This window comes from Pituophis catenifer, unplaced genomic scaffold (assembly GCF_029215685.1).
Source record: "Pituophis catenifer annectens isolate HBS135680 unplaced genomic scaffold, rPitCat1.0.hap2 SCAF_9, whole genome shotgun sequence".
Taxonomy (NCBI): domain Eukaryota; kingdom Metazoa; phylum Chordata; class Lepidosauria; order Squamata; family Colubridae; genus Pituophis; species Pituophis catenifer.
The window spans coordinates 1,650,181-1,676,143 of NW_027256889.1; the positions used below are offsets into that span (position 1 = coordinate 1,650,181).

Consider the following 25,963-nt stretch of genomic DNA (forward strand, 5'->3'; position numbering starts at 1 on the left):
ATTGGTCAAGGGGAAATAGTCAGCTTTAGCGCGGGGCAGTCTCTGATGTGGCCACTTCGTAGGAATTGGGCTTGCATTGAAGAGGCAGCTTCCCCCAGACAATTGTTTATATCCTGAAATGTCTATTTTTTTTTTTAAATAACCTGAACGTTGTGCTGTATATAAAAATACATTTAAATCCTAGATTTGAAAAGGTGTCTTTTGAGTTGTGTGGAGATTTGGCTGCAGAAGTCAGGAGAAAGTCCATTCCTTTCTCTGTTGCGCAGATCTCTGGGGAAAACGCCCATCGGATTCCTGCTTATTTATTTATCCTTCTATTTATATATCTGTTTTATCAACTTTGTATGCCGTCCATCTCCCATCGAGCATCTCTGGGCAGCTGGCAACGTTGCTCGGTTTCATTCCGCTTTCCAATCTCTGGAAAAATCCTTCTCTCAAAGTTTGTACCTCACATTTTGTTGCGGCTGGGGAGACCCTGCCCCTCGTTTTCCCAGGACTGTTCAGCAGCTCAGCAGTCTCTGCTGCCTTAGCCCAGGCCTGGCGTGCCCATTGGCAATCTGCGTGGCAAGCTGGTTTGTGTGTCATTTGTGCAAGGTGGACCTTTGAAAACTGTGCCGCGTGAGGCTTAAATCCGTGCCAAACATGCCTGAGGTTTTGGAATGAGTTGACGATGGTCAACTCTGAAACGGAAGGTCAACTCTGAGATGAGCTTGCAGAGACCAGAAGGAAGCGGTGGAGGTGGCGGTGGCAGAGGCTGAGGGGTGCTAGGGATCAAAGGAAGTATGGGGTGAGGGTGTAGAAAAAGGTGGTTTGGAAAGCTTAATTCTGGATCCAAGCAGGCAAGCAGAGGGAGAGATTAGAAGAGGGGTTAGGAGAAAATGGTAGGAATTGAGACAAGAGGTGGTTAACACCTGATCCTTTGGCTTGGTGTTGCTCAGCCTTGGCAACATGAAGAGGGGTGGACTCCAACTCCCAGAATTCCCCAGCCGGCATGCTAATGAGCTTGAAGAGGGGCGGACTTCAACTCCCAGAATTCCCTAGCCGGCATGCTAATGAGCTTGAAGAGGGGTGGACTTCAACTCCCAGAATTCCCCAGCTGGCATGCTAATGAGCTTGAAGAGGGGCGGACTTCAACTCCCAGAATTCCCCAGCCGGCATGCTAATGAGCTTGAAGAGAGGTGGACTCCAACTCCCAGAATTCCTCAGCCGGCATGCTAATGAGCTTGAAGAGAGGTGGACTCCAATTCCCAGAATTCCTCAGCTGGCATGCTAATGAGCTTGAAGAGGGGTGGACTTCAACTCCCAGAATTCCCTAGCTGGCATGCTAATGAGCTTGAAGAGAGGTGGACTTCAACTCCCAGAATTCCCCAGCCGGCATGCTAATGAGCTTGAAGAGAGGTGGACTCCAACTCCCAGAATTCCTCAGCCGGCATGCTAATGAGCTTGAAGAGGAGTGGACTTCAATTCCCAGAATTCCTCAGCCGGCATGCTAATGAGCTTGAAGAGGGGTGGACTCCAACTCCCAGAATTCCCCACTTGGCATGCGAATGTCTCAGAAAGCCTCATAAAATCACAGAACACCACAAGATACCATTAAGATAACACCACAACTCTAGACTTACACATATGCTCTCCAAAAAGAATAATAATCTTGTTTTTCAGAGACTGGTAGATGGTTGAGATGGTTCCTAGATTTCCCAGCTGTGCAAAGGACAGAGCATTAGCTGGCTGGGGAATTCTGGGAGTTGAAGTCCCGTCCCCCCACTGCCTTAAAGGATCTGATCCCTGGCGAGATGGCCGCTCTCTGCACAGGCCGCCTGGAATTCGTCCATGCCTGGCGACGAGGTTACTTTGAAGTAGAGGGAGGCAGGAGGACTGTGGCTATAGCAACAATGGAATATACAGACAAGAAACAGTTTTTTCCTCCTTCCAATCACTTTTTCCAGAACACGACTCTGCCGCACATGCCTTGGCACGCGGCCCCTCTCGCTTTGCATATGCTTAGAAAATCTGGAACAGATTCGGTGGTGGCGGAATCTGTTAGCAAGGCACCGCGTTCCTTCTCGGAGAGGGACGCTCGGATCTGCTAAGAAGCCAGCTGCTAGCAGGCTGTAGGTTGGCCACACTTCCAGGTGTGGAATTGACACAGGCTGTAGATGGGAACTGACATGTATTCCAGGTGTGGAATTGACAAGGGTTGTAGATGGGGAATTGTCATGCATGCCAAATGGGGAATTGACAAGTTCCAGGTGTGGAATTGACATGTGTTCCAGATGAGAATTGACATGGCTTCTAGATAGGGAACTGACATGGGTTCTAGATGGTGAATTGACAAGAGTTCCAGGTGTGGAATTGACATGGGTTCCAGATTAGAATTGTCATGGGTTCTAGATAGGGAATTGACATGCATGCCAGTGAGGAATTGATATGAATTCAAGATGGGGAATTGACACACATTCCAGGTGTGGAATTGACACACATTCCAGGTGTGGAATTGACACACATTCCAGGTGTGGAATTGACAAGGGTTCTAAATGAGAATTGACACGGGTTCTAGATAGGGAATTGATGTATGTTCCAAATGGGGGAACTGACATGGGTTCTAGATGGTGAATTGCCAAGAGTTCCAGGTGTGGAATTCATAAGAGTTCCAGGAGTGGAATTGACACGAGTTCCAGATTAGAATTGTCATTGGTTCTAGATAGGGAATTGACATGCGTGCCAAGTGAGGAATTGACGTCAGTTCCAGATGGGGAATTGATATAGGTACTAAATGGAGGATTGACAAGGGTTCCAGGTGTGAAACGCATCGCTCAGGATTACTCCTGAGAGCTACAGAGCCCCTTAAAAGTGGCTGTTACTCCCCCTCTACTAATACCCTTTTCGGTCGGGGGGGGTGGGCAGGGAAAGGCATTGTGGCGTTTTGAGTTTCCTGATGTGGAAGTCTGCCTCTGTCTTGAGTAGCCAAGCCTTTGGGGATCAGCTTTGGGGGAAGATTGTCACCAAATTGCATCCCACATGCACCAACCCACCCACCGTGCGAGGCTCCTTGGCACGTGGGCAGCCCAGCGTGAGGATGAGAGGAGAGCAGAGCTGCTTTCCACCACAGCTTGCCAGCAACCTCAAAGAGACGCCTTCTTCCTATTTCCTTCCTCCCCACCCCTCACAAGGCCAACATTGCTATTTCTCACTGTCCTTAGCAAAAGGATCTCTCCCCCCCACCCGCTGCCATTGCCATGGCTACCTGCTTCTCCATCACCATGGCTACCTCCTCACACTATTATTATCCCCACCATTTATAAACCACTGTTGCTACCCATCCTTGTCACTGTCACTTCTGCCAGCCCCTTCCTCCTGGCCGCTGGAGCATCGCGGCGCATGGCTGGAGCATCCCTGGAAGCTGAGAGCCAGCCTCTCCTCCTCCTCCTCCTCTTTTCTCCCCTGCAAGAATCATCCAAGGGACAGTCTGACTTTCTCTCTTTTGCAACGAGGGATCCTTTGCCAGAAATCCGGCCGTCTCCTGCCATGTCTTCCTCTGTGGTGGATCTCTTAAAAACAAATTCCTGTCGCCACTGGGTTTCCAAGGTGTGGTAGACCTCATCTTCCATCCCCAGCCCAATGCTCCAGCTATGTAGGGCGATGGGAGTTGTAGTCCCAAACCCCAGAAGGGCCTTGGGAGAGTAGGAGTCTGGTCAGTTCGAAGCTTTCCCCATCCCAAGAAAGGATGCTCAGAATTGTTCAAAAGGCTCCTGTCAAAGATGTTGCCCCAAATTTTCCAAAGCACCCAGTTTCAAGTCTTCAGCCAGGTTGGCTTACGAGCAGCAGGTTGGGGAAAGGAGATTTATTTCCTCCCTTCCTTCCTTCCTTCCTCCCTTCCCCCCCTCCCTCCCTTCATTTTTACACTGATGGGAAGATACAGAATGGGGGAGCATCATCTGGTCCAGTGGATCTCAAACGTTTGGACTTGGCTCCCTGCTTTTGGGAGCGGAGTTTCTGGAGTGCTGCTTGCAGGAGGGGGAAACTCCCTGTCCCGAGCAGTGTCTGAATCAGTGGCGAAATCCAATTTTTTTTTATTACCGGTTCTGTGGGCGTGGCTTGGTGGGCGTGGTGTGGCTTGGTGGGCGTGGCAGGGGAAGGATACTGCAAAATCTCCATTCCCACCCCACTCGGGGGCCAGCCGGAGGTGGTTTTTGCCAGTTTTCCGAACTACTCAAAATGTCCGCTCCCCGTTCCCAAGAACCTGTCAGAACCTGCTGGATTTCACCCCAAGTCAGCCAACCTACCTTCCCCAACCTGGCGCCCTCCGGTCGTCTCTCCATTCATGACTCCCAGGTGTGTGTGTGTGTGTGTGTGTGAGAGAGAGAGAGAGAATTTGAGCTGGGCTCCGTTGTCTGAACTGCAGAGGGAGATTTTCCAGCCTTGCTGACGCCTATCAGGACCCCCCCCCCCTTCGACCCCCTCCTGGAGATCAAGTCCGCCTTCTGCGATCCAGTCCTTCAGGATCCCTTTCCAAGCAAGGCGGTAGCCGAGTTGCTCTCTTGTAACGAGGAGGCGGTAGCACAGTCGGCGGGTCCCCCCAGAGCTTTCGGGGACCCCAGGCCCCAACTCGTCCAGCCCCCGGCATTTAGTGGCATTTAGTGGGGCTTGAGAAAAGTCCCCCTCGCCACCCTTTGGGACCAAAGAAACGACGGGGACCTGCTGGGAGGGGAGGGGCGGGGGGGATCCCCGAAGCTTCATTCATTCAAGCACAAGAAGTCGGCCTTAGATGGGCGGTCACTTCGGTGGGCGGGGCCAGGTTTTTATCAATGGGAGACTGGAGGGGTTGGGCCAGCAGAGGGTGGAGACATGCAAATGAGCTGACAAATGATCCAGGCGTGTGGGATCCAGGCGGGTCGGGGAACCGGAGATCAGGGAGCGGGGAATTTATGACTATTGGTTACGATTTGATCATTTAATTAATGGTTTAAAACGAATTAATGTCCAGGGCGTGGCCAGCCAGGTTCATTGAGCCGAGCGGACCAATAGACGAATCGCAGGGCGTGGCTTGCAGGCGAGGCAGGGAGGGGAGGGCACCAAGGGCTTGAATCAAAGGGCTCGATTATGCAAATCAAGGACGCGCCGCTCGGGGCGGGGCGTTTTATGCAGATGAAGGGCCCAGCAGGTGTGTCAGCAGCTCGGGCTCCGCGGGCGGCGGGATGCAGATCCATTTCTCCAACCGCCCAATAAACATGCGGCGAGGGCGGGTCCCAACGGGCCAAGTTCCAATGGCCGGCCTTCAAGGGAGGACGCCATGCAAATTGAGCCTCCCGGATGAGCCAATGCCCGATCCCTAAGGGGAGCGGGGGTGGGGGGGGCTTTTGTAAATAAAAGCCGAGCCGAGGGAACCAATGGCGTGGCTGCATCGGGCGAGGGCCCAATTGTTTGAATGGGAGGCGCGGCGCTGAGCCGGGGCGGGCTAATGAGAGGCCGAGTCTCCCAATCCGTCTCGGGCGGGCGAGCCAATGAGCGGCGCCATGCAAATGAGGCGGTGACAGCAGCCGGAGCCGCAGCGGCCACCGAAGCGCTTTCCCGGCGCCGGAGCTGCAGCAGGCGCCGCCCGGCCGCCGAAGGGCTGCAGCTGCCTGGCCGGCTGGCGGCACCACCATGATCCGCGCCTTCTCCTTCCCGGCCAGCCCGGAGCGGGGCCGGCTGCGCGCCTGGCTCGAAGGCACCCTGGCCGGCTTGTGCGAGCTGCACTTGCTCCGGGACCGCCAGGAGCGGCGCGTCCGGCAGGCGCTGCGCATCGCCGCCGAGCCCTCCGCCGCCGCCGCCAAGCCCGGCAGCAGCAGCAGCGAGCCCGGAGGCGCCGCGGATCCTTCTCCGGAGGAGCAGCAGCTGGTGAGGAGGAGCCCAGCCCAGCCGCCTTCCCTGGGGTCCGGCCCGGGGAGGGCTGGGGGGCGGCAGGAGAGCCAGGGGGGGAGGGATGGGGACCCCCGCCTGGCCCGGGGACAGAGGAGGGGGCGGCAGGAACGCCGAGGGGAGGGGGCCGCCGCAGCCCGCCCTCCTCCTCCTCCTCCTCCTCCCCCTTTTCTGCCTCGGGGAGGGGGTCTTGGACATGCCGGGTGGGGAGGGGAGGGGGTCTTGCGGCTGTCCCGCGGGGAAGGGGCGTCGGGAGATCTCCCGGTTGGGTTGTGCTTGGGGGAGGCGGCTCCTTGCCCGACGTCCGCGGTGGCGAGGCGGACGATCGCGGGGTCGCCTGCGCGGGGCTCCTTTCTCTGCAGTGGGATGAATGGGTCTGGGGGCGGGCAGGATGGAGCAGGAGCATGCGCGCGCCCGTCGGGGATGGGGATGATGGATGAGCGGCGCTCGCCCCCTTGCCGCCCCTCGTCCCACCCTCAAGGGGCTTTCGTGGAAGCGGGCAGCTGCGCCCCGTCGCCTGCCTTCCGCGCTTGGTTGGGCTCAGAAAAGCCCCCTCCCCGCCTGCCAGCCCCCGCCGCCGGGCTGGGTCTCCTGCTTGCAGCAGGCAGCCGGGTTCGCTGATCCATCCGCCGCTGCGGCGGCCAACTCCGCGACCGCTTTGCTGCCAGGGGGGCGTTTCTGGGCAGACTGCTGGAGCGTCTCTGCACCCCAAGCCCGCTCCTCCCCTAGGCAGGTTCCTCCCAGATTGCCAGGACTACACCTCCCATGCTTCCCAGGCGGGTTTAGCTAGGGGGAAGGATCCAAGCGGGGAAGGCGGAATCCACCCGTGGCTGCATGGAACAACTGTCCGCCAGCTCCCCTTTGCCTTCTCCAGGAAGGCTGCTTGCTCGAGAGGGAAGCGATTCCCCTGCAAAGGCGAGCCCAGGGGGAATCGAGTCGACTCCGGATTAAAACGAGGCTGGACTGGGGCATTCGGAGCGGGGGCATTTGGCATCTGGGTTGCCCGTTTGGCATTCTTGAAGTGGGGGGGGGGAGGAAGAGAAAGGGAAAGTGTCCCCAGCAGACGGGTTTGCTGAAATGCGGGGCGACACGATCCCTGGAAGTTCGAAGGAGGATCCAGAGTAGATCCTTTTCTTTCCCTCTCTGAATCATCTCGGAGTAGGTTCTTCTTCCCTCTTCGGTTCTGGTTCACGGGTTCCTATCGGTTGGAACTGGATGGTCTTGCAGCTTTTATCGGAGAGAAGGTTTCTCATGGCATAGGCTAGCCGGGGGATTCTGGGAGTTGAAGTCCACAGTCTTAAAGTTTATCAGCATGCTGGCCAGGGGATTCTGGGAATTGAAGTCTACATATCTTATAGTGGCTAAGATTGAGAAATGTTCTCCTAGCCTAGATCAGGGGTCTCCAACCTTGGCAACTTTAAGCCTGGCGGACTTCTGCCAAACTGCCAGGTAATCTGACAGGCTTAAAGTTGCCAAGGTTGGAGACCCCTGATCTAAAATGAACCCTTTGGTTGCCCAGTTGCAGTGGGGAAGCCTGGGTTCCTTGCCCTGCGCTGGAAGAAGCTTTTTACACCAAGGTTCAGCCTTGCTGGCATTTGGCTCTCATCTGACCAGCTGGCTGGGGAATTCTTGGAGTTGAAGTCAGTCAGGCTTAAAGTTGCCAAGGTTGGAGACCCCTGTCCTAAAGGAAGGGGGAAAAGACTCAGAAATATTTCACTGGTAAAGACGACACGATAGCTGCCATCAAATCCTTGAAGGGCAGTTTGCCTTGTAGAGAGTTCAAATTTGTTCTCACTTGCTCCAGAAGGCAAGACTAGAACTCACGGAACCGAAAGTGCCAATTAAATTTTGGGAAAATCAGATTAAATATTAGGTGATGGCACCCAAGGAGGGGAGTTTGCTTCTTCCCTGGAGATTTTCAAACAGAGGGGATGGTGTCGTGAATCCTGCAATTTGCAGTGGGTTGGACTCCATGACCTCTTGGTTCCCTTCCAATTCTACGGTTCTCTGAGCTGCTGGTCGACATTGTGGGGCCAGCTGGGCACACTTTGTGCGATTGGCATGCAGTGGCCGTTGCTGCCGGACGAAAACTTGGCCACTGCTGGGTTAACAGGTGACCCAGCCTCTAACGGCCCAGATGGTGGTTTGTGAACAGATATTGCAGTATTTAGCTAGCAATTCTACTTCTGGGCACAATGAAAGCTTGTATTCTCAGCCTGCTGAATAGTGTTAAGCACCAGGACTGGCTGTTCCTGACAGAGAATTCCGTCTTTGAGAGAGCCTCAAACTCATGCAATTTTGAATTTATCATCTCCTGGGTTGGACTGGCTCTTTCCCGTCCCGGTTGGAGAGGATGAAGTCAGACAGAGTCCCTTGTTCGGGGGGGGGGGTCTTAAAAGCCATGCTGGAGAGATCTAGAACCCACACGTAGGTCTAGCACGAAGATGGGTCAAGCAAGCATCCTCTGGGCGGACTGAAGAATGGAAAGATCTGTTGATTTCCTAGCAAAATTCCCAGGGCAGGCTTTCCGCATCGGATGTTTTGAAATGTGTGGCGTTACCATCTTTGTCACACCCCCCACAGCTGAAGGTGATGGGAATTGTAGTCTAAACAGGGTCTCCTCCTGGGAATCCGTCACCTAAGGACTTCCTTTTGAGTTCCCTACAAAGAAAAGGTTAACTCAAGTCACGGAGACTGAGCTCTGAGTTGGGTGGCTGCATTCCAGTCGCCTAAACCTCTTTGGCCAGCCGATGAGCTCAGGGGTTTTGGGGAGAGTGGGGGGGGGGTGCCTCCTGCCTCTTTGGCTGTCCTGGTTTTCGGAGTTGAAAGGGATCCATTGGCTAGCTATTTATTTATTTATTTATTTATTTATTTATTTATTTATATTTATTTATTTATTTATTTATTTATTTATTTATTTATTTATTTATTCAATTTATATACCGTCCTTCTCCCTGAAGGGACTCAGGGCGGTGAACAGCTGAAAATTAAAATAACATACAATATAAAAGTTAAGATAACTAAAAATAAATTAAATTAATCGGCCTCCCAATTTAAAACCCCAAGCTATACAATTAAAAACTAAACCATAAAACCTATTCAGGCTAGTCATGTCCAAGACCATTTCTTCCTGTCCTGGGAGCAGCCTGTCTGTCTCAGCCACTTGGAGATGGGTGGACTTCAGTTCTCAGAAGTGGGAATTCTGGGGATTGAAGGCCACTCATCTTTAAGTGGCCAAGGTTGATGCTTTGAACCACCCCTTTGCCACCTCCAGATGTGCTGGGACTGAGAATCTGGGGAGTTGGTACAGACCCCCACAATACCATGTATTCTTCCCCTTCCCCACTTTTAGAAGAAAAATAACCTTCTTTGCACTGACTCTTCTTCCTTCCTTCCCCATCTCCTCCCTTCTTTCTTTCCTTTTCTGTCTTTCCTTCCTTCTTTCCATTCTCCTCTCCCTCCTTCCCTCTTTTCCTCCCTCCCTCCCTCTCTCCTATCCTCTTTTCCTTCCTTCCTCCCTTCCTTCCTTATCTCCCCCTCCCTCCTTTCCTTTCTTCCTCCCTCCCTCCCTCCCTAGAGGGGGTAAGAGATCTGTGTTTACCTTCCTGAGTCTGAAACCCCTCCCCTTGAGCGCCCCCCCCCCCATGACTCAGTGGCTGTTGCCAGTTTTTCTGAAGCCTAGCTGAACTTCATTCACCACACGGTCATTTTGCAAAGTTCCTTCAGAGGGGTGGATTTGGGGAGTCCTCTGCGGTAGCCAACCTCTGAACCATTGGACTACAACTCCTATCTTCCCCAGCTTCCCCAGTGGTGGTTCTTAAGAGAGCCACCTTTTAAAGTCCTTCGTATTCCTAGGGGAAGAATCCCGGTCCAAGAGCTGAAGTTTACTGGGTAAACTGAAGCGTTATCTTTAAGATTGTCCTTCATTTGTTTCAACATGCTGGGTTTAGGGGGTCTATTGAATGGCCCCCACCTTGGTGTGTGTGTGTATGTGAGAGAGAGAGGGGTCAACCAGGCACCAGGAAGGCCGTGTCAACACCATAAAACTTCGTGCTAGGAAGGAGGTAGAAATGGGATAAGGAGGGGAGGACTTTGGGAGAAGGTTGGGAGAAGGTTGGGATAAGGTCAACCCTGAAAGTATGGCAGGTATGTGGCAGGGGTGGGTAGCGGGTGGGGTGGGGGGGCTAAAGGGCCCTGGGTGGGGGGGGACCCAGGACAGACAAACAGGCATGGAGGGAAGGGCCATGGGACAATTTAGGGCAGGGCAGGTAAGGAGAGCGAAGGTCAGAGGAGGAATAACTAACAAACCTTGCTATGCTCGCTTTAAGGGACCCCCCCTCTGAAAAACTGCAGCTGGAAGGAGACCTGGGCTTTGGCCTAGAGGAGGTCGCAGTTGAGAGGAGGGAGTTTTAGAAACTTCAAGGTAATGACCGTGCTGGCTTCAATCCTCTGGTAATCCTCAGGTAATGACCTGCTACCACAAACGGGATCAGAATTTCTGTTGCTGAGCAGGGCCATTGTTCAGCGAGCCTCGCCATTCTGGGACCCCCTTGTGGTCATAAGTCAAGGACTCCTGTAGAGGAGCGCGTTGGAGAGGAGAGGGAAGTGCAAGAATTCCCAGGAAAGGAGGTGGGGGGGGAGGGAATCTGCTCTTCCTGAGCCTCTTTTTCCAGATCACCCCATTGGCTCAGCTGGGAGAATTTGCAGATGGAGAGTCGGTGTCCCCCACCCTCCGTCCCTCCCTCTGCTCCCCTCCTGTCCGAACGATTATCTTGGAATTTATGGTGGTTGGGGAGGAAGAGGGTTGGGCCAGGATTGCCAAATGCCTTCCTCATGGAGAAATGGTTGATTATCTCAACAACCCCATCTGAACTCTCTTTCTCTCTCTCCATCCATCCATCTACCCTATCTATCCTATCTATCTATTATCTCTATCTCTATCTCTATATCCATCCATCCATCCATCTACCCTACCTATCCTATCTATCTATCTATCCTATCTATCTATCTATCTATCTATCTATCTATCTATCCATCCATCCATCCATCCATCTCTATCTCTATCCATCCATCCATCCAGCTAGCCAGCCATCATCTCTCTCTCTCTCTCCATCCATCCATCAAATACCCTGTTTCCCCCCAAAGACATCCCCTGATAATAAACCCAATCTGGCTTTTGAGTGCATGTGCTAAAATAAGCCCCCCCCAAAAATAAGCCTTCCCTGAAAATATTTAAACACATGCACAGCTGGTCCCTGCCATTTCCTCTGGTTAGGGAGACAGAGCTGGAAATCAGGTAAGATGGCAAGAGGAGCCCCATCTTACTCCACACATCCCAAAATAATAAGACCTCCCCGAAAATAAGACCAAGTGCTTATTTTGGGGTTCAAAAAATATAAGACAGGGTCTTATTTTCGGGGAAACACGGTATGTATCCATCTATCTCTATCTCTCTATCTCTCTCTCCATCAATCCATCAAATATCTATCTATCTACATCCATCCATCCATCCATCCATCCATCCATCCATCCATCCATCCATCATCTCTCTCTCTCTCCCTACCTCCACCCACCCAAACCCATCCTTCTGGGTTCTGTTTTATTAACTAAATAAGGCAGAAAAACTCCATCCTCTTTCTCCTTGCTGAGATTTGTGTTTGCCTTTGCTTTGGTTTTTCTAACATCGTGAAGACTTCAAAAATGTACATAAAATTCAAAATGCTCCAGTTGGTTCTACCATACCATGCCAGGGACCATCATTTGGATGCTGATCTGGAGAAGTTGAAGGAGTTTTTGGCCAGCCCTTTCGTGCATTCCCCCCTCCCCCCCCCGTTTAGGGCAGCTCTGCTCCAGGTTCTGCCTTGTCTCCTTTGAGTCAGTCCATACAGACGGTGCAGTGATTCAGAGCTTTTAAGAAGGAAGGATAAAAGTTCAGGCCTCTCTCTCTCTTTCTCTGCCTCTCTCTCTGCATAAACTTCGGCGGGTTGAAATGTTTTGAAGTTCAGCTGTGAATGTGTGTGCTTATAAATTGTTTGAATTTGGACGTTGCGGATGGGGAACCCAGCCAGAAAATATTTGCAATCCCAACGTCTATTCTTAAAAGTTCTTTGTGGATTGCTTGTCATTTCCAGGAAAATTAGGAAGGAAAAAAAAGAGCGGGTGCTGGATTGGAAGGGGGAAAATTATTTGTTTCCTGCATTATAGCTTCAAAGACCAGCCTCTTGATTGAAACTTGAAAGGATCGATAAAGGAGAATATTTGCAGCTCAGCGTTGAAACAAACGAGGGTATCTTGGTGCTCTCTGAGCTTGGAGGGTTTCTTGCAGCTGGCTGGGGAATTCTGGGAGTTGAAATCCACAAGTCTTAAAGTAGCCAAGGTTGGACACCCTTAGTATGTAGAGTCTCAGCAGTGGGTTGGACTAGAAGACCTCCGAAGTCCCTTCTGACCTCCTTCTTCTTTGTTCTGTTGCTACCACTCACCTCCTTCAGCAGACAAGCTTTATTCTTGGGCAACACCATTTGGCAAAAGGAAACCCACCTTATTCCCTAACTTAATTTCCATGATATTTAACCCGTTCTTCCGAAATCGAATCTGTGACACTTCCAGCAGGAAAACAAGATGACAAGGAACAAAAGAGGAAAATGCAAATTTCCTCCGTAATTAAGCGCAAAATGCAAAAGAGGAGGTGGGAAGCAGTGGCAGGAAGAGCTTTTAAGCAGAGGGATGGGGGAGGTTTTCTAAATATACTACTCAGGGCACAGGAGATAAGATAAGGTTGACAATGGAGAAGCTTTGATGGGTCTTTCAAGGGAATTTATGACTCTGTAAAATGAGATTGGACAAAGCTTGCCTCCCCCAACCTGAGACCCCTGCGGATGGGCTGGACGTCAATTGAATTCCCATAACTCCCAAGGAGCCTAGTCAAAGGATGATGGGACTACTAGGAGTCCAGCCCCTTAGGAACAGTCGTACTTCTGTGACAGGGTTAAGTATTTAGGGTTAGATATTTAGGCATTCTTCACCAGTGAGGACCATCTCACAGGAGCCTGGATAACTCAGCAGACTAATGCATTGTAATTTAACTCCAGCTGTCTGCAATTAGTAAATTTGAATCTTGCCAGGCTCAAGGTTGACTCAGCCTTCCATCCTTTCTAAGGTAGGTAAATTGAGGACCCAGATTGTGGGGGCAATAAGCTGACTTTGTAAAAATATACAAAAGTATGAAGACTATTGCTTAACGCATTGTAAGCCGCCCTGAGTCTCTGGAGAAGGATGGCATATAAATCAAAATTAAAATAAAATAAAATAAAATCACCAGGGGTGAAATCCAGCAAGTTCTAACAGGTTCTGGAGAACCAGTAGCGGAAATTTTTAGTAGTTCGGAGAACCGGCAAATACCACCTCTGGCTGGCCCCAGAGTGGGGTGGGAATGGGGATTTTGCAATATCCATCCCCTGCCATGCCCACCAAGCCACGCCCACAGAACCGGTAGAGAAAAAATTTGGATTTCACCCCTGATCTACACTTAGGGTCTCCAACCTTGGCAGCTTTTAAGACTTGTGGACTTCAACTCCCAGAATTCTCTTCTGCAGAGGGTTGGACTAGAAGACCTCCAAAGTCTCTTTCAACTGTTATTCTGTATTCTGTTTGGGACCAGAAGTAACAGATAGAAGAAGTTGGGGGTGCTCCATGACTGGAGGTTTTCAAGAAGAGACTGGACAGCGATTTGTCTGGAAGGGCAGGGATGTCCAATCTTGGCAACTTTTAAGACTTGTGGACTTCAACTCCCAGAATTCCCCAGCCAGCCGTGCTTATTTGCCCCTCCCCCCCCCGATATCCCTGTTATGAAAATGAAGGAAACCAGCCCGGAATGCATCCAGCTCTTTATGTCCCTGCTTGCAAGAGGCTGATATCTTTAATTAGCATGTATTAACCCCACCCTGTCATAAAACCAAACCACAGATACCCCGTGGCTTTGAAATCTGAGCAGCTCTTGCCAACAGAAGTCGCCTTCCTCACTTGAGGTCCTGCAGGTGTGCTGGATTGCAACCTCAGTGAATCGGTGCCGGCTGAGAACCATGGGCTTTGTAGTCAAGCGCAGCTCGGAGGCACAGCCAGAGTTTAGCAAGCCGTGCCTGCTTCTTCATCGGGGTCAGCTTTCATATTTCTTAGTGCAGTCATTTCAGCTATTTTTTTCCAGGCTCTGGTTTTGCAATCGAGGGATCATCCGAGGAATTCGTTCCGATGAAAGAAAAATTGGCAAGAGCTTTGAGCTTTAAAAAAAAAAAATTAAAAAAATTAAAATAAAATAACATTCCCGACTTTCAGCTTAGGCAGCCACAACTGTTTGAGCTTCACTTTTTTCCTCTGGAAAACAGCTTGAGAAGATCTTTGCAAACGGAGGAGAGGAAGGGTCTACCTTGCAACCAGGACATCCCAAATGCCTCTTTGGTTAATTAGGAAAAGCACCGAGGCAAAACTGGTGGGGAAAACTCTGCAAAACCGTTAAAATCTGAAACGTGCTTCCTTCGTTCCTTGCACTACAGCACCTGGGCTAAAAACCTGGTGTTTTTCCCAACCTTGATTGGGGGGGGGGGGAAGAATCCTTTTTCAATTTTTTAAAAAAACTACATTTTTATTTCCCTCCTCTGTGGCCTCCTCGGTTCCTGCAGACCACAAACCACTGTGCCGGCTTTTGATTTAAAAAAAAAAAAAAGTGATTTAAACTTGGATAAAAACTGTCAAGATAAGCAAGTGAGAAAAAAATAGGATTTGTTTTAGGGCCAGAGTAGAAATGATAAATTAGATCAAAGGTGTCCCAACTTTGGCAACTTTTAAGACTTGTGGATATCAACACCCAGAATTCTCTAACTGGGATGGAATTCCTTGGAATTTTCAATTCCCCCCCCCCCCCTTTAAAATAAATGCAAATGCAACAGCTATAAATGAACGTTGCAAATACTGTAGAGTTCTGTTTCTATTTTCCACCTTGACTTTCCTCTTTCCTTGCAAGGAAACCGTATCGCATTCTTGCAATCGTTCTTGAAAGTTTCCCTCCTAATCGCTTCCTGATGTTATTCCTCCTTCCCACCCCTTAGAAGAGAAACAATCTGGTTATTCTGACTTTATGGGTTTTATGCAAGGGTTTTTCAAGGTAATTATATCTCTGCTGCAATTCCAAGTACGATGTGTTTTATAACTCTGGTTTCAACACAGTTAAGTTGTGGGAAATGCTTAGGGAAAGACGGGAATTAGAATCAAAGCAAGCCAGCTCTCACGAAAAGCTGCCCAAAGAATGATGAAATTGACAAGCTGGGATTTGTGAAATTGACTACTAGCACGAGGTGAACGCACCAACGACAGGCTGGGCATAAAAGGGGCGTTTTTCCTTGAAAATAAAATATCTAGAGAAAATAAGCAGGAATGAAGGACCGTAAACCTGTTTGGGCTAGAACTGGACTGTAAACAAACAGGTGATCCACTTCACAGCTATACTTCTCTGGCCTTTTCAAAGTGCGTGCTTTTGTGCTTGCACCATAAACACGGGGGGATAATGCAGTGTGTTATTGGAACCACACTTGAGTTTGAGATATTCCTGCTTCTACGGTACTGCATTGGTGTTCTCTGAGCTTGGTGGTTTCCTTGTAGACGTTTTGTTACCAAACTAGGTAACATCATCAGTGCTACAAGGAAGTGGGATGTGTCAAGTGGAGAGGAGGAGGAAGAGGCGGAGGAGGGAGAGGAGGAGAATATCTTGCGTTTGAGATATTCCTGCTTCTACGGTACTGCATTGGTGCTCTCTGAACTTGGTGTCTTCCTTGCAAACGTTTCATTACCAAACTAGGTAACATCATCAGTGTTACAAGGGAGTGGGATTTCTTCTTATTTTTATCTACAAGTGGCTTGCCCTATCCCCAGTGTTGGTGGGAGTATTCTTGGTGGTTCCTTGATTATGCTGTTGTTTACTATTAGCTTTTTTTGTCTGTGTTGGTAACTCCTCGATTGGGGCTTTGTTGATTGTTGGTCTGGTAGTGTTAATCTTGGTGCTAATCTCTTCTCATCTGGGGTGTGGATTGCTAGGGAAGGGGGCGTTTTTTTGGCCTTTTTGTTTCCTTTTGCGCTTTTCAATCCTCTTTTTAGTGGCTTCAAAGTAGATCCAGCTCCTAAAATAGTGAGCGACAGAGGAGAGTGGATCCCTAGGGCTCTTTAAAACCTCAGCTAAATCTGAACTCCGGGTTGCTCACAGGAAACGCAGAGAAATTCAGAAAGGACACACGGAGACCCAAAAATGGTGGGGGGGTTTTTTTAGGAGGCAATTAGACTTTCCTGTTTTTTCTTTGAGGACGTTTCACTTCTCATCCAAGAAGCTTCTTCAGCTCTGACAAGATAGTGGGGAATAGGGGAGAGCTGGTCATTTGCATCCTTTTAGAGCAGGGGTCTCTGGCGCGGCTTGGTGGGCGTGGCAGGGGAAGGATACTGTAAAATCTCCATTCCCTCCCCACTCCAGGGGAAGGATACTACAAAATCTCCATTCCCTCCCCACTCCAGGGGAAAGATACTGTAAAATCTCCATTCCTTCCCCACTCCAGGGGAAAGATACTGTAAAATCTCCATTCCCACCCCACTCCAGGGGAAGGATACTGTAAAATCTCCATTCCCTCCCCACTCCAGGGGAAAGATACTGTAAAATCTCCATTCCCACCCCACTCCAGGGGAAGGATACTGTAAAATCTCCATTCCCTCCCCACTCCAGGGAAAGCATACTGCAAAATCTCCATTCCCTCCCCACTCCAGGAAAAGGATACTGCAAAATCTCCATTCCCACCCCACTCCAGGGGAAGGATACTGCAAAATCTCCATTTCCTCCTGATCAGCTGGGACTTGGGAGGCAGAGAATAGATGGGAGCGGGGCCAGTCAGAGGTGGTATTCTCCGAACTACTCAAACTTTCTGCTACCAATTCTCCAGAACTGGTCAGAACCTGCTGAAGACCGCCTCTGATACAAATCCTTCCATTCCCCACCATCCTGTCAGAGCCGAAGAAGCTTCTTGGATGAGAAGCGAAATGTCTTCAAAAGAAAAAAAACAAGGAAGTACAGTTGCCTCTTGAAAAAAAGAGACAACCGTGACCTGGAGGACTGAGAATCTCTACAGAAGACACGGAGGCTGTCATGAGTCAACTGAATGCAATCTATCCATGTCATAGTTGCCATCTTGGACACACACACAGACGCCTAGGGGGAGAAAAGGGAGACAAGGAAAGTAGAAGATAAGAAGGAGATATCTCCTCTTCGGAGTCTGTCTTGTAGAAGGAATCAAGTCCCTCCAGGGCAAATTATTTTCTTAAAAGCTTTGAAGGTCTCCTTTCTCGTTCCTTATAAGGCAGGGGTCTCCAACCTTGGCAACTTTAAGCCTGGCGGACTTCCACTCCCAGAATTCCCCAGCCAGCAAAGCTGGCTGGGGAATTCTGGGAGTGGAAGTCCGCCAGGCTTAAAGTTGCCAAGGTTGGAGACCCCTGTTATAAGGGATTTCTTCCGGATTTTGTAACTGGAATCAATTCAACTGCCCCAGCTAAAAAGGAGGTTAGATGTAAATTTTGGCAGGTGAGGGAGCGGATTGGAGGGTCTCTTCCTTCCTAGGCACGTACAAGCAAACTGGAAATACAAAATCAGGGATGGTTAGGGAACCGGAGACTAAACCTATAGAAGAATGGTTGCAGGAATTGGGTACGTCTAGTTTAATGGGAAAGAAAGATAGCGGTGATACGATGGCAGTGTTCTAAGATTTGAGGGGTTTGCCACAGAGAAGAGGGAGTCAATTTATTCATCCAAAGCCCCTGAAAGCAGGAGAAGAAGCAACGGATGGAAACTGATCGCGGGAGAGAAGTAACCTAGAACTAAGGAGGAATTTCCTGACAGCGAGAACAATTAACCAGTGGAACAGCTTGCCACCAGAAGTTGTGAGTGCTCCAACGCTGGAGGTTTTTGAGAAGAAATTGGACAGCCATTTGTCCGGGATGGTATAGAATAACGGTGTCCAACCTTGGAAATGTTAAGACTTGTGGGCTTCAACTACCTATACTGGCATATCTTAACTAAAGCTTTTGTGGCGTGTCAGAGAATTCTGTGCACAGGGCAGACGGTTGTGCAAGAAATAACCAGAAGAGAATACATTTTCCGTGAGTGGAAATCCACTGGTTAGGTTGAGATAAAACAAGCAGCTAGGGATAAAAGCTGAGCCGGGAGAAGTTTTCTTCCATGACCTCATCCAGACAATTTGGAAGCAAAACTCCTGCTGAGCATAACAGCTGATAGGGAGCAACAGACGGGAATTCAGCAGTAGAGCTGAAAGGAATCTGCTGAACCCGTGACCACAGACTGGCTTAAGAGTGCTGCACATTCTTCTCCGGTCTGCTTCCTTCTTTATTTGCCTTACATCAGTATTTCTCCACTTGAAAGATGGGAGGACTTCAAGGCCCAGAATTCCCCAGCCAGCTTCGCCCCTTGAAGATGTGAGGACTTCAACTCCCAGAATTCCCAAGCCAACCTTCCCCTCTGAAGATGTGAGGACTTCAACTCCCAGAATTCCCAAGCCAACCTTTCCCCCTTGAAGATGTGAGGACTTCAACTCCCAGAATTCCCAAGCCAACCTTTCCCCCTTGAAGATGTGAGGACTTCAACTCCCAGAATTCCCCAGCCAACCTTTCCCCCTTGAAGATGTGAGGACTTCAATTCCCAGAATTCTCCAGCCAACCTTTCCCCCTTGAAGATGTGAGGACTTCAACTCCCAGAATTCTCCAGCCAACCTTTCCCCCTTGAAGATGTGAGGACTTCAACTCCCAGAATTCCCAAGCCAACCTTTCCCCCTTGAAGATGTGAGGACTTCAACTCCCAGAATTCCCAAGCCAACCTTTCCCCCTTGAAGATGTGAGGACTTCAACTCCCAGAATTCCCAAGCCAACCTTTCCCCCTTGGAGATGTGAGGACTTCAACTCCCAGAATTCCCAAGCCAACCTTCCCCTCTGAAGATGGGAGGACTTCAACGCCCAGAATTCCCAAGCCAACCTTTCCCCCTTGAAGATGTGAGGACTTCAGTTCCCAGAATTCCCAAGCCAACCTTCCCCTCTGAAGATGGGAGGACTTCAACGCCCAGAATTCCCAAGCCAACCTTTCCCCCTTGAAGATGTGAGGACTTCAACTCCCAGAATTCCCAAGCCAACCTTTCCCCCTTGAAGATGTGAGGACTTCAATTCCCAGAATTCCCCAGCCAACCTTTCCCCCTTGAAGATGGGAGGGCTTCAAGTCCCAGAATTCCCCAGCCAGTTTTGAGGAATTGAAGCTGAAGTCCACCGATCCTAAAGTGGCCGAAGTTGAAAACTCAATCTCCCTGGCTCCCACCACAATTAGTCCACAAGCAAGTTTCCATGTTTTCTAAATCCGATGCCGGTCTCACTTAACGAAACCTGAACTAGCCTGAAACTCTGTTCAAACGCAGCGGTCAGTGTGAGAAAAAGCCACACAGGTTGCCTTCTCCCCTTACCCTGAGATCATCTCCGGATGAAGCCTCCCTCGCTGGTGGCAACCTGGGTGGACTTGTGGCCCCCTTGCCTACCGATGCGTTCCTTTCCAATCGCAGCCAAGCCAATGCACGCCCTCTCCGAAAGAGCACCGGGGTTTCGTGCCATAAACACTTGAAATGCTTACCACCGGAGCTGTCTGAAATATTTGGATGGGATAATATGGTGGAGATGTGTTGTGTCTTGAAGTTCCTTTACTTTTGTGCTTTTTTGTTTTTTGCTTTTTTGCTTTCTTTTGCTGTCCACCAGACTTCCTCCAAGATTTGGTGGTGATTCCCTCCAATCTTTGCCATCTCTGGTTAGCTTGGCTGGATGGGGAGGTCCGAAGAGCTTTGTGGTTGCCAACAGATGCTACTTTGTGATTACAGGCACACGCAGGCCCACACACACGTAATTTGGGCCGGGTGAGAATTTCACCCCATTGTTTTCATGTCTGGAGTTTGACTGATGCTCCAAATGAGTCGTTTTTTGTCCCTGAGGCCACCATCTGTCTGAAGGTCAAAAGCTGCCCCATAGCTCCCCCCTACCAGCTTCCTTCTTTTCCCAGCCCCTTTCTCTCTTTCACAGCTACACATCCACCCCTAGACAGATACCCAAACACACACACACACATACTGTCTCTCTTCTGGAGACCAAGATCTCCATGTTCCATCTGGCGACCACGATAATGCTTGTGTGTGTGGACTGCTGACCTCATCTACCTCTGGGAGCTCCTGCGTATGGAATCTAGCTTGGCTTGTAAGGAAAAGGGGTCACATCAAGGAGAAGATACACAGCTCTCCAAAGAGTCTAGTTGCTGCTAGAGGTGTCATTGTGTTGAGTCTACTGAGAGAGTTGTGTTGAGTCTTTGAGGAGAGAGCGATGGGGAAGGAAGTGATTGTGGGTCCATCCCCCTTCCAGATTTCTGGGCTAGGAGGTTGTGTTGATTGCCCTGATTTTTGGGGGCAGCGCAGCAGTGATTAGTGCATCGAGTAGGTATCACAGCGAGGTGATACCTACTCAATGTACTAATCATACACTGAGTAAGTATTACTACGTTATCATATATTGTATATAATCATTGAGTATATACTGTATCTACGACAGTAATACTAGCATTGAGTATATACTCAATGCTATTATTACTACTACTAGTAAAAAAATATTATTATCTATGACTGGACAGCCATTTGTCTGAAATGGTACAGGGTCTCCTACTTGATCGGGGGATGGACTAGAAGGCCTCCAAGGTCCCTTCCAGCTCTATTCTATTCTCAGTGTATGATACCTACTCAATAAGAGCCTTGGTAGTACAGTGGTTTAATGCACCCTGTTATTAAGACCAGCTGCCTGCAATTACTGCAGGTTCAAATCTCTCCAAGGCTCAAGGTTGACTCAGCCTTCCATCCTTTCTAAGGTAGGTAAATTGAGGACCCAGTTTGTGGGGGGCAATAAGCTGACTTTGTATAAATATACAAAAAGATGAAGGCTATTGCTTAACGCACTGTAAGCCGCCCTGAGTCTCCGGAGAAAGGCGGCATATAAATCAAATTAAAAAAAAAAAGAAAAGAAAGAGAAAGAAGGAAGGAAGGAAGGAAGGAAGGAAAGAAAGAAAGAAAGAAAGAAAGAAAGAAAGAAAGAAAGAAAGAAAGAAAGAAAGAAAGAAAAGCTGACTTTGTATAAATATACAAAAGGATGAAGGCTATTGCTTAACGCATTGTAAACCGCCCTGAGTCTCCGGAGAAAGGCGGCATATAAATCAAATTAAAAAAAAAAAGAAAAGAAAGAGAAAGAAGGAAGGAAGGAAGGAAGGAAGGAAGGAAGGAAGGAAAGAAAGAAAGAAAGAAAGAAAGAAAGAAAGAAAGAAAGAAAGAAAGAAAGAAAGAAAAGCTGACTTTGTATAAATATACAAAAGGATGAAGGCTATTGCTTAACGCATTGTAAACCGCCCTGAGTCTCCGGAGAAAGGCGGCATATAAATCAAATTAAAAAAAAAAAGAAAAGAAAGAGAAAGAAGGAAGGAAGGAAGGAAGGAAGGAAGGAAGGAAGGAAGGAAGGAAGGAAAGAAAGAAAGAAAGAAAGAAAGAAAGAAAGAAAGAAAGAAAGAAAGAAAGAAAAGAAAGAAAGAAAGAAAGAAAGAAAGAAAGAAAAGCTGACTTTGTATAAATATACAAAAGGATGAAGGCTATTGCTTAACGCATTGTAAACCGCCCTGAGTCTCCGGAGAAAGGCGGCATATAAATCAAATTAAAAAAAAAAAGAAAAGAAAGAGAAAGAAGGAAGGAAGGAAGGAAGGAAGGAAGGAAGGAAGGAAGGAAGGAAAGAAAGAAAGAAAGAAAGAAAGAAAGAAAGAAAGAAAGAAAGAAAGAAAGAAAGAAAGAAAGAAAGAAAGAAAAGCTGACTTTGTATAAAATATACAAAAGGATGAAGGCTATTGCTTAACGCATTGTAAGCCGCCCTGAGTCTCCGGAGAAGGGCGGCATATAAATCAAATTAAAAATAAAAAATAGATACCTACTATGATACTATAGATACTACTATTGAGATACTACTATACCTACTACAAACGAAGAAGCAGTCATATCCAGTTTTCTGAAACTGATGACTTCTCTGCTTTTCCTAGGATGCCCTTCCTGAGCTGATGTGGGAAATGGAACAGCAGCTGGGCTTATTGCGACTGTACGGCAACGAGAAGGCGTGTGGGGAGGCGGTTGAGACGGACAGCTGGCCTAGTTCAGGTATGGGGAGAAGAAAGCATGGCATCTGCCTGATACATGGTCCTCTGTTGGGTTGGCCGGACTCGGTTTGCCAGTTGGGTCTCCCCTTGCTCCTTCCCTCCTTCTACGGCTGGTGTCAGCAGTGGGATCCCGGGCACTTTGGCCATCCGTGTTTGGCTGGAAAGTTGAGGGTCACAGGAGGCCAGTAATCTAGATGCCACTTCTTCACCAGGATTCCACGAGGGTCAACAGTCGGCCGTGGCCTCTGATTCGCCAGCTTCTGGATTTGAAGATTCTTCGTCCAGCATCCCATCAGCATCCGGGTCCTATTCCCGGATCGGCCACTTAGAATCCCACCTTGGTTATTCCAACGAGCGTCCCAAATCTGTAGGTAGGTAAGAGGAAGAGGGTGTGTTGATGGGCACCCGGCTAGTCCTGGGGTGGGAAAAGGTAGACCTAAGAAAGGAGAATATTTGTAGATCAGGTTTGAGTTGAGGGATCCTTGGTGATCTCTGAGCTTGGTTGTTTTCTTGCAGATGTTTCATTGAGTAGATACGTCATCAGTGTAAAAAGGTAGTGGGATTGGAGGGGAGAGGAAGAGGAAGAGGATGACTGTGGGGTCCCTGGTGCTTGGTGGAGTTTTTGCAGATGTTTCATGATGGAGGAGGAGTGGGGAGGAGGAGAAATAGAAGAAGGAAGAAGAGCAGCAGGAGGAGGAAGATGAAGATGGAGGAGGAGGAGGAGAAGGAAGAGGAGGAAGGATGGTAGTCATGGTCCTTGGTGGTCTCTGAGCTTGGTGGTTTCCTTGAGCCAATCAGCACTGATAGTCTTACGTAGCTTGAGTAATGAAATGTCTTAACGAAAACAACCAAGCCCAGAGAGCACCCCGGACTCCTCAAAGGTAGACTTATTCAGTGAGGACGATTCCCTGCGACAACTTCGGCATTCGGACATCAGGGGTCCAGCTCCCCACCTGCCCAGCTCTCTCTCTCTCTCTTGCCTTCCACAGGGGACGTAGCCAACAACAGCAAGGAGAGGACCCAACGGAGCACTATGCCACGCTCCTTCTCAGCCCCCTACAACTCGTCCCAAGAGCAGTCTGCTGAGCCGCTATCCGCCTGCTTCACCCCAGACCCTTTCTTGTACCCCAGTCCCCTGCATGCGGTGGCCCTGCAGAGCCCCTTCTTCCAGAGCCCCCTGTATGAGGACCCCGCTTTCTCCTCGGCCGCTTCCCGGGCCTTGTCCTATCCGGAGGATCCTGACGGCAACTTGGAGGCCTACGGGAACGATTTCCAGCTCTACACGGAGGCAGCTTCGCAGGGCCAGCGGGTGGAGAGCTACATCTCGCGCCTCCTCCGTCGCCGCAGCCAGCTGGTCAGAGGCAGCAAGCCCCGGACGAGCCTCGGCTCAGAACCGCCGGCCAAGGGTGGCGTGGTGCGCCAGAGCAGCCTCTGCAAGCGACCCTCCGAGCTGCTCTCTCTGCAGGCTGAACGCAGGCACCCTCCGGCCATGGAGAGGGGCAGTAGCACCCCTTCGCCCTGCGGCCACGAGGGGGGCACCGCTGTCACCACTACCCGTGTCTGGTCTTCGTGGGATGCTGCGGCTGAGAGAACTTTGGCCGCCAAGATGGTGGCGGATGACTTTCACCCACCTCCATCCAGTCTCCGGAAGCCCCCTAAGCTGCAGGCATTGGCCCAAGGGAGGTCTCCCTCCATAGACCACTACGACACTGTCTACCCCTCATCGCCGCTGTTGGACAGGGAGGATGGGTCCTCACGGGGAAGTGGCCAGGAGCCAGTCTCCTACGAGTCGGAGGAAGGAGGCTGCTTGATGGTGAAAGCCCAGTACATCCCCGCTCAGCAGCCCCCCTGGGCCCAGCAGGCTCACCGGGCAGGCAGGAAGAAGCCCCCACCCCTGACCAAAGGCCGCTCGGTAGAACTGTCGCCCGAGCGGGTCCCTCTGCTGGTGAGGGAACGGCCACGGGTTGCAGCCCCAGCCAAGAAGTGCCGCTTTACCGATGACGGGAGTGAGGGGGCTGGGAGAAAGGGTGGAGGGAAGAAAAGTTCCCCCAAATCCAAGAAGGCGGCGAGGTCTCAGTCAGAGAACAGCCTCCTGAACAGGTCCAGGCTGAAATATGGGACCGTGGACCGAGAGGAATCAGCGCAGAAACAGTCCCGGCAACGTCGGTTGCAAGGGAACGCGGGCAGTGGCTACCGCAAGTGGAGCTCAACAGCCGAGATTTCTCAAGAGGAGCTGTCTCCCGGGAGCACCATGGAGCCGCCACGAGGCCAACAGGGGCCAGGTCCTGCAGGGTACACCTATCCTGGCAGCGACTCTGAGTGTTCGGGCGAGCCAGCCAGGAGGGCCCCCGTGTGCCGCCTGGAGGAGGGCCTGGTTGGCGGAGACAGCGAGTCCAGTATGAGCGAGGGGGATTCGCCACCACCGTACAGCAGCGGCGCGTCCAGCGATACGGACGAGAGTGGGGGTCTTGTGTGGCCACAGCAGCTCTCCCCGCAGCTGGTGTCGGCATCCGGCCCGGGAAAGGCTACCAGCGGGCAGCCCAAAGTCTTCGTCAAGATCAAGGCCTCTCACGCACTCAAGAAGAAAATTATGCGCTTCCGATCTGGCTCGCTCAAAGTCATGACGACGGTGTAAGGGAGCAGAGTCAGTTCCCGCCACATTCTGTCGGCTCCCCAACTATCTGCAGGGGGCAGAAAGTTCCCCTTGAATGTGTCTCATCTTCCCTTTCAGCTGCCAGCATCCAGCTAGGTGCCAGCCCAGGGGCTGCTCAGCTTTACGTCTGGGCTGGAAGGAAAAACACTGGAAAAAATGAGGCTGCCTTGGATGGAGGAAAGATTTGGTCCGTCTTTCTCTCCTCCGGCTGCACGGAAACTGCTGAGACTGGCACTTCCTGGCTGCCCCTCTTGCTAACTCCATCCATTCTAAAAGGAGAGGTATTTATTATGGCTTTCTTTTTCTTCCTTCCTTCCTTCCATTCTTTTCTTCTTCTTTTCCTTCCTCCCTCTCTCCCTTCCTTCTTTCCTTCATGCCTTCTTTCTTTTCCTTCCTTTCCTTTTCTTTCTTTCTCTCTTTCTTTTTCTTCCTTCTTTCTTTCCTTCCTTCCTGCCTGCCTGCCTTTCCCCCTACCTCCTCTTCCTTTCTTTTTCTTCCTTTTTCTTCTTTCTTTTTCTTGCTTTCTCCCTCCCTCCCTCCCTCCCTTCCAACCTTCCTCCCTCCTTCCCTCTCTCACTTGGTTCCTTCTCCCTCCCTCCCTCCCTCCTCCTCCTCCTTTCTTCTTTCTTTGCTTGTACTTCTTCCAGACTTCTCAGAGTCCACGTTTTTGTTTTAAGACTCTGAAAATTGAGTCCACCCTGCCGATCTTGTATACAGATAGTATTTCTTCTCACTGTGTAAATAAAAATCTATGGTTTTGTTTGTGTGTGTTTTCCTTGACAAGCTCCTTGAATAAATCTTCGGTTCAGCAACCTGGGTCCCAAAAGGAATGTTTCAAAAACCAACTCTTTAAAAGCTACAGTACAGTTTAAAAAAACCCAAAACCCTTCTTGCAGAATCTCTGTCTCACCGCCTGGCCCTCCCTGAAAGCCTCTTTCACCTCCGGGTTGACCTCCCAAATGTTTGGGCTAAAAGGGGGCACCTTGGACCCCAAAGGTCTCTCGTGATTGATCTCTGCTTCAAGCTGGAGAGACCTGAACTTCCTGTTCTAGCCCATAAACTCCAGCAGGCCAAATCTTCCTGAGGCCCCTGCAAATCCTGCGCTGGCGCAAAGAACAGAC

General features: G+C 50.1%; 1 protein-coding gene across 2 annotated transcripts; it reads left to right on the forward strand.

Annotated features, from left to right (window-relative positions):
- The first annotated feature begins 5,643 nt into the window (after positions 1–5,643).
- Positions 5,644–25,746, forward strand: DACT3 (dishevelled binding antagonist of beta catenin 3). 2 transcript variants are annotated; one of them, XM_070949740.1, is made up of 4 exons: positions 5,644–5,877; positions 22,076–22,190; positions 22,402–22,560; positions 23,179–25,746. In XM_070949740.1, the coding sequence occupies exons 1-4, from the start codon at positions 5,644–5,646 to the stop codon at positions 24,822–24,824; spliced, it is 2,154 nt and encodes a 717-aa protein (XP_070805841.1). In that variant the 3' UTR covers positions 24,825–25,746. The 2 variants fall into 2 exon arrangements, with proteins under 2 accessions (XP_070805841.1, XP_070805842.1); XM_070949741.1 differs by lacking the exon at positions 22,402–22,560 and having other exon boundaries at positions 5,801–5,877.
- Positions 25,747–25,963: the final 217 nt, after the last annotated feature.